Source organism: Protomyctophum bolini (assembly GCF_963924005.1).
Source record: "Protomyctophum bolini genome assembly, chromosome: 1".
Taxonomy (NCBI): domain Eukaryota; kingdom Metazoa; phylum Chordata; class Actinopteri; order Myctophiformes; family Myctophidae; genus Protomyctophum; species Protomyctophum bolini.
This window is the reverse complement of record NC_137862.1, coordinates 44,393,666-44,406,820: the sequence shown is the minus strand read 5'-3', so window position 1 is coordinate 44,406,820 and position 13,155 is coordinate 44,393,666. Positions and strand designations below refer to the sequence as shown.

The window sequence follows — 13,155 nt, the reverse complement described above, 5'->3', positions numbered from 1 at the left end:
CTAGACTAAAACTAAAATAATAATAATGATAATCTAATGACTAAAACAATCTAAAGGGCCCAATATGTTACCTTTAATGGATAATCCGTTGCTAGTTCTGTCTTCACCATGCAGTCATCATGGGAAAGAAAGTGTTTTTTAGGACTTCAACTTTATAACATATAGGTTGGACTTTGACACCTTTGAACACCAACACTGGCAGTGGGCCTGTTAATTATTACTATTTATTACTACATGCATATAACCTGGTTGCAACTTTTTGAGATAATCACAATCATTTTGCATCGTCATAATCTTTTCAATGTTGATGTTTCAAAGCATATTAAAAAAAATGTAAAATGAGACACCCCTGTGTGTGTGTGTGTGTGTGTGTGTGTGTGTGTGTGTGTGTGTGTGTGTGTGTGTGTGTGTGTGTGTGTGTGTGTGTGTGTGTGTGTGTGCGTGCGTGCGAGCTTCCAGCAGGGGGCACCAGGGCCATATCTTGTTGGCAGGCAGCTGTCACATGACTTCTTTCCCAGGGGGGATTAGATTAGACCTGGACGGCTGGACCCTGGCCAACGGTGAAGTCTCTCAGTTGCCTCATGGTGTCCCGTGGCTGCAGCTGCGCCCAGGAGGCCCGCCCAGTCCCACGCCAGTTCCAGCTGTCTGCTCTAAAGGAGAGAGAGAGAGAGAGAGAGAGAGAGAGAGAGAGAGAGTGAGAGAGAGAGAGAGAAAACAAGCTGCCCTGCAATCCTCTAAAGCAGCTTAAAGGCTGAATTGGGTGGGCTGAAGCCTTTTCCATTTTCAGGACCTCTCTCTCTCTCTCTCTCTCTCTCTCTCTCTCTCCCTCTCAGCCTCTCTCTCTTTCTCCCCCCAGTCCCTTGCCTCTTTTTTTTCTCCCCTCAGTCACTATAGCGCCACTAGTCTGGGGGGGGGGGGGGGTAAGTCTTACTCTAGGTGTGTGGAAGTCTTTCTCTACAGGTGGTCTGTCTCATTTGGACATGACAAAGTTTTTTTTTTTTTTACTTTGTTTTTATTTAAAAAAAAAAAAGAAATTACACCAAATAATGAATAAATGAACACAAATCAAACATATGAATCCATGAAAACAAAAACAGATGAAAAAAACAAAAACAAAAAACATAACAAAAACGCACAGACGGACATGATAAAGTTTAAGAACCACCACTACTACTTGTAGACTTATAGAAGCAGCCTCCACAGTGGCCCAGACAGCCTGCACGGCACGCTGCAACTCACTGGAAGCTCTCTCTCAAGTCTCAATCCTCATCTGCACTAAAGTGCCATTGACAACTCCTGCCTGTAGACAGGAGGCTGCTTAGTTAGTGCTTTCAAACTGTGGACACTAACTAGAACAAACTGTGCTGTTTTATTCTGAATTCTGATGTAACCCCACAGCCTTGTAATTAAATAATGGGTGGTAGCCTAACTTAGTGTGCACATTATGCATACTATATAATTTAATCATTGTGTTTGGGTTCACAGCCAGCCCCCAATGCTTGGCTTTCTGGAGTAAGTTGGAGTGCAGAACTATGGGGTGTGTAGTCAGTAAGTCAGCGGTGTGATACATGGTGTGGTGCATGTGTGGATGGAAAGGACAATCAAACATCAATGAAAGGAGGCATGGAGTCTAAAGCAGGGAGTGGAGGCAGCAGGTCTGCCTCCTCTGGATCTCTCATCTCAAATGGCAGGAGCATTGTATTTATAGCCTCTGGGAGACACCGGGCCCAGGTGCTCTCCCATTAGCCATCAGGCCAATGCCCCACCCAGGCTCACCTACAGGATGACAGTTAGGCAGGCCCATCCTGTGTAGGGCATCACACACGTCTCTCCGGTGGTCACCAGAGTCCAGACTATACCTGGTTGTCACATATATTGAGTCACTATAAAGAGAAGACTATAGTAAATTCAAATGATTATAGTGGAGTAAATGTATAATATTCGCCTCTGAGATGAATAGAAGTAAAAGATATTGGAAATTGGAAGTAAAGTAAAGTAAAGTAAAGTAAAGTAAAGTAAAGTAAAGTAAAGTAAAGTAAAGTAAAGTAAAGTAAAGTAAAGTAAAGTAAAGTAAAGTAAAAAGTACTTATTAAGTGCAGTACTTGAGTCCATGTACTTAATGACTTTACACCACTGATGTTGACTCAAGTACTTAGGGTTAAATACATTGACCCCCACTGACCATCACAGTGTCATTAACACATAAATCCCTCTGTCACCCCAGAATGGCCTGGGGAATACGGACACTCCCACATATGAATGATGACAGATTAAAAAAGTGTAATTCATTGTAATCTGTTGGCATTATACTTCACATCTGTGTCGTCATTCTCTGGTGTGGCAGCCGCATCACACGCCCTGCTGAACCCACAAGTGTTATGATCATTATGTCCCGAGATTGATTCTTCTGCCTATGTTATTCGCTTTGGATTTATCATTGTAAGTGGGTACATTTAGTGCAGAGAAAGACAGTGACAGACAGACAGGAGAGAGACAAAGATATAAATATATTGAAAATTAATTATTTCACATAAAGAGAAAAGATGCAAAGTCCCACGTAATGTAACCCCACGTAACACGGCAACCAAAAGGCTGTTCCTATTTATCCGTATCACAATGTAAACTCATTTTCAAGGTTTAAAAAATAATAATAATACCATGATGATGGTATTTTCATGATGACATATTTGTATGTTTTGACACTTTGAGGCCCATGCAGTTTGCAATATCCTACTGCTGTAGCAGACAACCCGCAGCACTCCAGGTTCAAACAAAATCCTTATAGGTGCAAGGCTCGAAGATATAAGTTGAGATGAAGAAAATGCCAGCACTCATTATATGTCCTTTTACATGGTTTTATTTACCTCTGAGACTGAAAATGTACGCGTTTCGGCCTGTCTGGCCTTCCTCATGCAGCGTTTGTGACAGGACAACAGGAAGTGTGGTATTTATGCATGAGTATGAGATACAATCAACAGTAATTGAACACAGGTGTCAACCATTGTCATCTTACAGTATCAATAAGAAGTCTCTATTTATGGTACCAAGACAGGATAAATAACATGTAAGCACAATAGAATAAATAGTAAAATAAGAATACATCACAATGAGCTATCATAATGAATGTGGGGCCTGCCCCTAAAGTGCCTGGAAAGCTAATGGACTAAACAGACAATGATACATCTTAAACCCATTAGAAATGTATAAAGACAATAGATGAATGGAAAATATTAATAGAAAACATTAATAGAAAACATTAAATATAAATAAGGAGGGAGACATTTGGAATCCAGATCACTCGTATCAGTTCTCATTATAGAACTTATAAACCCTAAGGTAATTAGAATTTGAAAATGTCCAATTGTGTACGCCAATGTGGCCGTCTGACTAAACTCTAAAGGAAGCAGCCCAATAAAAGCTCCTCATTGAGACCTTTGGGATGCTCTGTCTGGAGTGTATGAATCCAATAGGCCTCCCTCTGGAGTAACGCTCTGTCCCTATCACCCCCTCTTAGGGTGATAGGGACAGAGCGTTAAACCTTAGGGTTTATAAGTTCTATAATGAGAACTCATACGAGTGATCTGGATTCCAAACGTCTCCCTCCTTATTTATATTTCATGTTTTCTATTAATATCCTCACTGCCCAGCAATGAGCCCAGCAATGATTTGCTATGAGCTATCGATCATTCTAAGCACATACTGCACTAAAACAGAGTAATATAAATATAGCACTCTGGCTGGCTGGATGTAGTATTGGGGTCTTTGTCAGTGGTGGACAAAGTTAGACCCCAACTTTTTACTTGATTTTAAAGTCATACTTAACTCACAACTTCACACATTTTCAACCTATTTTCAGTAGGGATGTCCCAATACTTCCGATCCGATCCCGATACCTCAATTTCTGTGTTAGCCGATACCGAATACCGATACCAGTGTCGTGATCTCGTGTTGTGTTTATAGCAGACTCCTCACTAAAATGTGCACTTGCAGTTTGGGCAACTCCAAAGAAACTCCACATGTCCCAACATTATATTTACCTGCCATAGTGTCAACTCCTTACCTCTGTGTCGGATCTGTGGTTAGACTGGCATATTCACTGATATCGATAAGACCCCATATGATAAATAAAGGCCGATCCGATACTTTTCCTGATACCGATACAGTATTTAATTTTCATATAATCAGTCCTCACTAATGCTGATGTTATTTTGTTATTTTTTAATTTCCTACACTGTTTCTCAGAGGAAAGCTGTGCTGCTGTTTGAAACCTGCATGCCTGTGTGTGACTTGAAATGATCTTCCACATACCCTGAAGAAGGCAGCTGTCTGCCGAAACGTTTTTTTTTTTTAAGTCATCTAAACCAACTTCAAATGTATTTGTCACAAGGCTCACAATACAACACACGCACACGCACACACACCACACACACACACACACACACACACACACACACACACACACACACACACACACACACACACACACACACACACACACACACACACACACACACACACACACACACACGCACACAAATCCAACCTCAAAGCCTTTTAGAGGGGATTTCATGAGAAGGGCAGTCAGGAAGCTTTTCCAGTGTGGCTAAAGGTTAAAAGGAGTGTAGTGGTCATCATCTATAGCTTAGCAGCCGTGCAGCACTCCTTCAATAAGTCAATGCAGTGTGTGAACATCATAATACTCTTGACCTATAAGCATATAGATCGGATATAGCAATCAGGATTAGAAAAGGAAACAACCTGCCTCATTAGCCTTGGATGACATATATACATATATATGTACATATTGGGCTTTCACCATCATGACATTTTACTTGACAATTAATTGCCATACAGATAATTGCAATTAACGATTTGATTGTGTTTTTCCATTGAATGTTGGAACATCAATATTACATTTCTGACAAATAACAATATACATTTACAAATAAATTAATAAATAATGTACTATTCCAAAATAAGCCACATTTCATTTTATAATGAAATATGTAATATACTATTATATATAAGTATATATGCTATATTAATATATATATACTAATATACAAAACAGCATTTATTTCAATGTAAAAAACAAACATAAAACCTATATAAAAAAATCAATCACGCAACTATGTTGTGCAAAATATTTGGAAGCTTTTCGCCTAGAATCACACGCACAAACTAGGGATAGATTATTTAAAAAAAACATTGATTATCATTAAATTATCAATTCAACATTTTAATCAATTCAATCGAGTAGTTCTAATTAACTATACAACACAAATTGTGATGTTTCAGCGCTAGAATGATAGGGCTCAAGTGTGCAGGACGATTTGTTTGCAACATTATAGGGCGTTTGTGCCTCTCCTACACATTTGTCTGAAGAAAATTCTATCCTTCAGTTTTTCGATCCAATCACTAATCGCATAGAGCAGCACAAGGTTGTTTTGAAGAGCCCTCGAGGGGCATCGTATCAATCACACTCTTTCAGCTCACGTCTTGGTCAGGAACTGAGTACATTAGTTGAGTGCGGTGACTATGGTCCACAGAGCTGAACGTGCTGTATGGCTCAGGATGCAGTTCCTCCACTTTTGCCTGTAGTATGTAGTCCAGCTGATGTACAGTACCTCGCTCTTGGAATGTCCATCTCTTGCCTGTTAATTTCCGGAATATGGTGTTCGCTGCCAGTAGCATGGTGTTCCATGAGAAGTGCAGTGAGTTGTGCACCATTGCGGTTGGTAGAGTCTTGGTATGGACCGAGCCTTGCTTTGAAGTCACCCAGGATTGCCAGGAAGTTGTGTGCTGGGACATCTCGGACCGTGATTGCAAGGTCCTCATATAACTTCTCCACCTCCTCAGATGGTGCCACATTGGTGGGCGAGTACACGACTATGACTGTTGTTACTGGGTTCCCTGAGAACTCTGCCTAAAGGATCCTATTGGTGTGATGGTAAACGCGACAGAGAGCCTTATGCGCCAGAGAACCCAGCATTAGCCCTAGGCCCCCTGTTGCAGCCAGAGAACCCAGCATTAGCCCTAGGCCCCCTGTTGCAGCCAGTGAACCCAGGATTAGCCCTAGGCCCCCTGTTGCAGCCAGATAACCCAGCATTAGCCATAGGCCCCCTGTTGCAGCCAGAGAATCCAGCATTAGCCCTAGGCCCCCTGTTGCAGCCAGAGAACCCAGCATTAGCCCTAGCCCCCCTGTTGCAGCCAGAGAACCCAACATTAGCCCTAGGTCCCCTGTTGCAGCCAGAGAACCCAGCATTAGCCCTAGGCCCCCTGTTGCAGCCAGTGAACCCAGGATTAGCCCTAGGCCCCCTGTTGCAGCCAGATAACCCAGCATTAGCCATAGGCCCCCTGTTGCAGCCAGAGAATCCAGCATTAGCCCTATAGGCCCCCTGTTGCAGCCAGAGAACCCAGCATTAGCCCTAGCCCCCCTGTTGCAGCCAGATAACTCAGCATTAGCCCTAGGCCCCCTGTTGCAGCCAGATAACCCAGCATTAGCCATAGGCCCCCTGTTGCAGCCAGAGAATCCAGCATTAGCCCTAGGCCCCCTGTTGCAGCCAGAGAACCCAGCATTAGCCCTAGCCCCCCTGTTGCAGCCAGATAACTCAGCATTAGCCCTAGGCCCCCTGTTGAAGCCAGAGAACCCAGCATTAGCCCTAGGCCCCCTGTTGAAGCCAGAGAACCCATGCAGCATAGCCCTAGGCCCCCTGTTGCAGTCAGAGAACCCAGCATTAGCCCTAGGCCCCCTGTTGCAGCCAGAGAACCCATGCAGCATAGCCCTAGGCCCCCTGTTGCAGTCAGAGAACCCAGCATTAGCCCTAGGCCCCCTGTTGCAGCCTGGGCCTGGTTTCGCCACACAGATATGCAGTGATGAACGTGCTTCTCTCCACTCTGCGATACGCTGTAGCTCCACCAATTTAGCTTCTTCTCTCACTTACTCTACAGTACATGCTTTGAAGGTTCCCATTACAAAAGGTCTCCTACTGGGTGCTGTGATCAGACCCTATCGTGCAGTTTTAAGGTCGTCATGTTGTCCTCTGGGAGGAGGACCAGCACCACCATCCGCTGCAATGTTCCTGCCAACTCCTGCCGCTGGAAGTATAGGGTTTGGGATGACTTTGTTCTCCATGGTTGGCTTTGGTTGGCATGGTTGGCTCCGAGATCCCCTACAGTGTGGCCTGGGACCGCGTGGTACCCAGTTACCGTGTGTGGTCAAAAGGAGGCGCTGCAGAAGTCTTGGCGGTGGAGCGGCAGAAGGAGACTTACGCATTCGGCTCCTCTTTTCACCCTCCGCAAGGAGGGCTAGTAGGCGGCATTAGCTGAAAGCAGAGTAGCAAGCAGAAGCAGCATGCAACATGCACTAACTACAAGCACTACTACCACATATCTACTGCACTATGCATCACACAGCCCTGCACGCAAACACAATGGGTTTGTATACTGTAGGAATTGGGGCCAGGGCAGCTAAAATTAATATCAAATATCTAAATAGTGAATCAAGCAACTGTGCTGTTCACATAAGCCTGCACCAAAAGGTTTTTTGAAAGTGAAATATCCCTTTTCTTTTTAAAGCAATAAGTATTCCAGTGATTTAAGTATCTCTACTTTGACCATGGGAGTATACTTTGACTCAAGTACTGGAGTTGAGTACTTTGTCCACCACTGCTTACATCCCGCTGAGCCTTCTGTTTGCAGTGACATAGAAACAATTCTAATGGATTCACATTAAAGCTTTAGTAGAGCCTTGTGAAGAGTCCATTAAGGGAGCAGTCTGTGCACTCTCTCTCTTCTCATCTTATGCAGTGGAAAACAGCCAGTGGGGGAAATGAAAGTACAGTTTTTACAGGTCAAATGGCAAGAATGAAAACGTCTTTGTTCAGAAAGAAGGCGAAGGGACATGATGGGATGATAATCGCTTGGCACTGATACATCTATTAGAATCCAATCGAGAGCAACAGGACAGAGAAAGCTGCAAAGACAGCTTGGCAATACGAAAAAGACGCATTATGACTATAAGATCGGCTATTTTTGAACAGATGAAGTATAAAATAGGGCTTATTGACCCAAGCACGGTTCTCCAGAACCACCCCAAAAGGCTCTGGTCAGCTCTGCCAGTGGGCCTAATCAGCCTAAATCCCCTCACCTGTGCAATTTCCAGCCTCTGCCTCAGCCAATTGATTGCCATGGCAACCCCACACCTGCAAATTGATTATACTTAACCACTCCACTTTTCACAGTCAGTTTTCACTCTTCACACACAGGCAGACAGACAAATACAGAGATCTCCATGTGGGACATAACTGTTATGATGACAACTGCATTCACAGCCACCATGCCATGTGTAAATGATAATTCCTGTTGAGAGATTGGGGATATCCCAAATGGAGGGCTTTGCGTCCTCTGTCTTGCCAAACCTGCACTCAGTTGCGGTGGAGCTTGGCTGCTGCGATGATCAAAGATGTGATGGGATTAGAGAGCTAAGCCCAGAAACAGCAGATGCCCCCGTCTCCTTTTGGCTCATCTCAATTTAGCATGGAAAAGCGCATAACACAATCTGAGAGGCTTATTCTGCTGTCCTCCATAGAAACAAATTTAAATTAAAATTAGAATTAAAGTTGAGTTGTGGTTTCAACATGTGTAGTTTTGTTGCTGTGTTCATAAATATGCTCTTCCCCACACAGGCTGATTCAATGCATTTTGAGCTTGTAGATCTGCTATTTTTGCTACTTTTGTGTAGCACTGTACAATGACGTAGTATCTATGGCATTAATCTATGGGGAACAAAAGTTTAAAAATGATGGATATATAAGGTTTCTACCCGACAGCAACAATATCAAAATATATAAGCAGCGATAAGACGGAACCAAGCAATGCACCCTTTTAGGCTGCTCAACAGTGCCACTTTAGGTCACCCAGTGGTATTGCACCTATGTTTGTACGACAGACAGACAGGCAGGCAGGCAGGCAGGCAGGCAGGCAGGCAGGCAGGCAGACAGACAGACAGACAGACAGACAGACTTTTGACTCAGGTATTTAAAATATCTGTAATCTGTAATGGCAAGTATTTCCTACAGTTTTAAATCCAAAAATCGGAACTAAACCTTTAACCCCAGAGTGCAATGGATTATTTCTGTAGAAAAACAAATGGTGGTCTTGTTGCCCTGGCATTTGCCCTCGAAAAAAGCAATTTACAATTACAATTTAGGCATTTAGCAGACTAGAGGGACTTTGTCACGGTTTGTGGACCCAGGACGACAGTCAGGACTCAGGAACAGGTGTTCATTAACACCAAGGTACAGTAACATGAGCTACAGAGGAAACCAGGAGACATTACAAAATTATGTAAGGTAAAACTCTAACTGCAACTATAAGAAACAAGGAAACCCTAGAACACTAAACCCGGCTGATATTCACCCGTACACTTATGTTCATTTGATTTTCATAATATTGCTGATGTCTGCGGTGGGTGTGTCCTTGGGTACCTTCAGGATGCTCAGTGACATCATAGAAGGTATGTGCGTTTCCCTGCCCACATCCCAGTATTTTCCTACAGGCAGGTGTTTGGGTGAATTTCTCCCGGGTTTAGTGATAGAGGGTAAAACCAAATCCCATACTTTCACAATGAGCACTAGACCATTCCCATTGGTCCATCCCAGGTTTGGGTGCAGGACCAAAGGATTAGATTATTTCTTTAAGGAATATTTTTTGAAAGAATACCCACATTTTCTTTTACAGATTTTGCCACCCATGATATTTGTTTCTCCTACTTTTCTTTTCTCCATATTGAAAGCCATGTATTGCCAATTTGCCATGCATTATTTATTTTTATTTTTCGGCTTTTGCCTTTTTTCCCCTTTTTTATAGAGGGACAGACAGTAGGCTGACAGGAAATGGGGAGAGAGATGGGACATGCAGTAAAGGCCGTCAGGTTCGGGAGTCGAGCCCGCGGCACACTGCCAGACTCGAACTACCGGCCAAGGTGCCTGGACCGCTGAGCCACAGCCCAGGCCAATTTGCCATGCATTCTTGTACTTGTACATTTTGATAAGAAATACATTTTATGGAATTAATTATGTTGGGTAAAATATACACAGTTTTAGTGATAAAATTAAGGTAGGGTGAGATGTGTGATTATGTTCACAACATCAGCTGTATCTTAGTGGGTAGAGAGGCTGTGTGGTCACTTCAAAGACCCCCAGTTTGATTAGACCACACACGGACGGGCCCCCATTTGAAACAGTTTTTCATTATAATTTTTTGCAAATAGATTGTCTATTTCCGGATACAGCTACAGCTATACACATGCTGTATACTGTGCCATATACTGTAGCATCCATTCTATATGTTGAAATGTGAAGAGGGATAGAAGGCAGGTCCTCCATTAAAAGGTGCATTAGTGGGCATTATGGTGCTAATCCCAGGACCTTTACCAACTGATAATCTGGATTATGGAGTTTGCAGATCATTTTATGGTGTAGCATCAACCCCCCTTCACCACCTCCACCATTTCCCCCTAAACACTGCATTTAAATGTGAAGAGCTTTATGTGGCTGTCAGGTGGAAACCTTGTATGTCCAACAACTTGGGATGCTTCAAAAGGGAGGCAAAAAGGCCTGGAAACTATACTATACTATAGCTACTATACAATTTAAAAATGTGTTAAAATGTGTGTGTGTGTGTGTGTGTGTGTGTGTGTGTGTGTGTGTGTGTGTGTGTGTGTGTGTGTGTGCACGCGCGCGACTGGGTCCTCAAAGACACAAGCAGGTCTGATGAGTCAGACTGATTGAATGAATGCCAATTAGATTTGAGGAGAAAATATAGCCATGACATTCAATGAGCACTGTGACTGTGTAAACAGAAAAATAAATCCATGTTCAATGTAAAATTCTTATTCTAATTTCTAAAATATAATTTTGCCAAGTGAAATTGCATTTCCATATAAACTTTTCAAACTGAAGTCCCTATATATTTTTGGGCACACAATAAGTTAAAAACAGAACACATAACGAATAACATGCAATGATGCAACATGCTCTTAAGATCTCATCTTTATTCTTTTTCACATCAAAATACAGCCAGGTTGAAAGTGATTAAACAAAATTGGTGAAATACATGTTTTTCTAATTAACGCACGCACGCACGCACGCACGCACGCACACACACACACACACACACACACACACACACACACACACACACACACACACACACACACACACACACACACACACACACACACACACACACACACACACACACACACACACACACACACACACACACACACACACACACAACGTAAACAATGCACTTACCTTCATGCACTTGTCCTCTATACTATCGCCATCATCATCATCATCATCATCATCATCATCATCATCATCATCATCACACAGACACAACTGTCTGCCATCCAATGGCTCACCGGAGAGAGGTAGCGGCCAATCGCAAGGCAGGTCTTTTCTCGGTGACGTGTGAGCAGCCAATGAGAGCTTGGGCTGTGTAGTGGATGTTAGCTGTTGAATGGAGGTGGTGCTGAAGTGGACAGCTCCACATCGCTGGACTAGACAAGTCCGCATGACACATTATTATTGACCCGACGGGACCACTCGAATGCTTTGGGGAAAACTAACATGATGTGCTTATTATTTTAAATGAAAGAACGTCTCATTCTCCCAGATGTGTAAACATCCATGGACTTTATTTTTTAATTGCGCGTCTAATCGCTGATGACTTGCTTATTAACGCCGTTTTCTTCTCAAATGGAGTTTACACGGCCGTTGGGAGACCTGTAGCTGAATCTACAAGAGACAGCAAGGGGGACGTTTTCAAGGACATAATTCGCAATTTCTTTGCTGCCAAAAGGCGCTCCCCTCCGGCGCGGCCTATGATCTGGAAGCGCAAATCCATTTACACACGCATTAATTTCTAAGCCGCTCTCTCGCTTTAAACACACAGGAAGGACCATGGATAGAAAGGAATTTGCTGTGACGACGCGACTGCTGAGTGGATTTGTACATCTGATGTGTTCCGGTGGAAACTAAAACAAGACAAGTGGATTTGAACGCACTGTCACGCAACGCCGTATGGCCATTATCTCTGTCTATCTCTTTCTCTTAATTTCTCATTTGTAGCAATTTGTCCAGGAGAGATAATCATCATTTTGTCGTGATAAACAATGGGGAAAGACGAATGCAAAACCATGCTGGACGCTCTGAACAAAGTGACCGCCTGTTACAGACATCTGGTGGTCGCGCTGGGAAGCACCTCGGACTCGCAGAACCTGCGAGAGGAGCTGAAGAAGACCCGCAAAAAGGCCCAGGAGCTGGCGGTGGCCAACCGGACTAAATTGACCGGCTTTCTCAAAGACAAGAGCATCAGCAAGGAGGACCGCGCCGAGTACGAGCGGCTATGGGTGCTGTTCTCCAGCAGCGTGGAGATCCTGGAGGTGGACATGAAGAGGAGCCTGGAGATAGGCCAGGACTTCCCCCTCAAGGTGCCCACCAGACACCTCATCCAGACCGGCATGACGGGCAGCACCGGCAGCGTGGCCGCCCGGGCCATGAGCGTTCAGAACATGAAGTACGACGCGCCGGACAACATCGACACGACGGACCTCCGGGAGCTGCAGAGCGAAATCCGCCAGGTGGACCAGATGATGGAGGAGATGGAGATGAAGGTGCAGGTGGCGCCCTGGGCCGTGGAGGCCAAGCAGGAGGCCGGCGCCGAGCTCAAGTCCAACATGAGCGTCGGAAACTCATCCGTGGGAGTGATCTCTATCTGCGAGGAGGACCCCAAAGAGGAAGGGGCCGACGGCGGAGGGGGCGGGGGGAGCTTCGCGACGATTTGCGTAGTGTTTGCATTCTTTGTCATTCTCTTGCTTGGTGGTGTTCTAGGATATTTGGTGGTCACACAATAAAACCATGCACCCTGACGAACACTGCCGGGCGCGGACACGCATGGGGAAGAAACTTTGGCTGCAGAGAAGGGGCCACGCATGCAGGCAATCTCCACAGAAAACAACGAAAACTCGAGTAAAGAAGTTACTAAGCCTCGTAGGCTTACTACTGAATGTATTATTAGTGACGTGGAGGAGTTGCACTAGATCGTTTTAGAAAGTGTAGCCAATGCCGTTCATTTGGAGAGCAG

General features: G+C 44.2%; 1 protein-coding gene across 1 annotated transcript; it reads left to right on the top strand.

The window, feature by feature from the left end:
* Positions 1 to 12,184: 12,184 nt before the first annotated feature.
* On the top strand, positions 12,185 to 12,925 carry LOC308320452 (regulator of G-protein signaling 9-binding protein; the record flags this gene model as incomplete). Its single annotated transcript, XM_080770873.1, has 1 exon — positions 12,185 to 12,925. The coding sequence occupies one exon, from the start codon at positions 12,185 to 12,187 to the stop codon at positions 12,923 to 12,925; it is 741 nt and encodes a 246-aa protein (XP_080626999.1).
* Between the last annotated feature and the right edge of the window lie 230 nt (positions 12,926 to 13,155).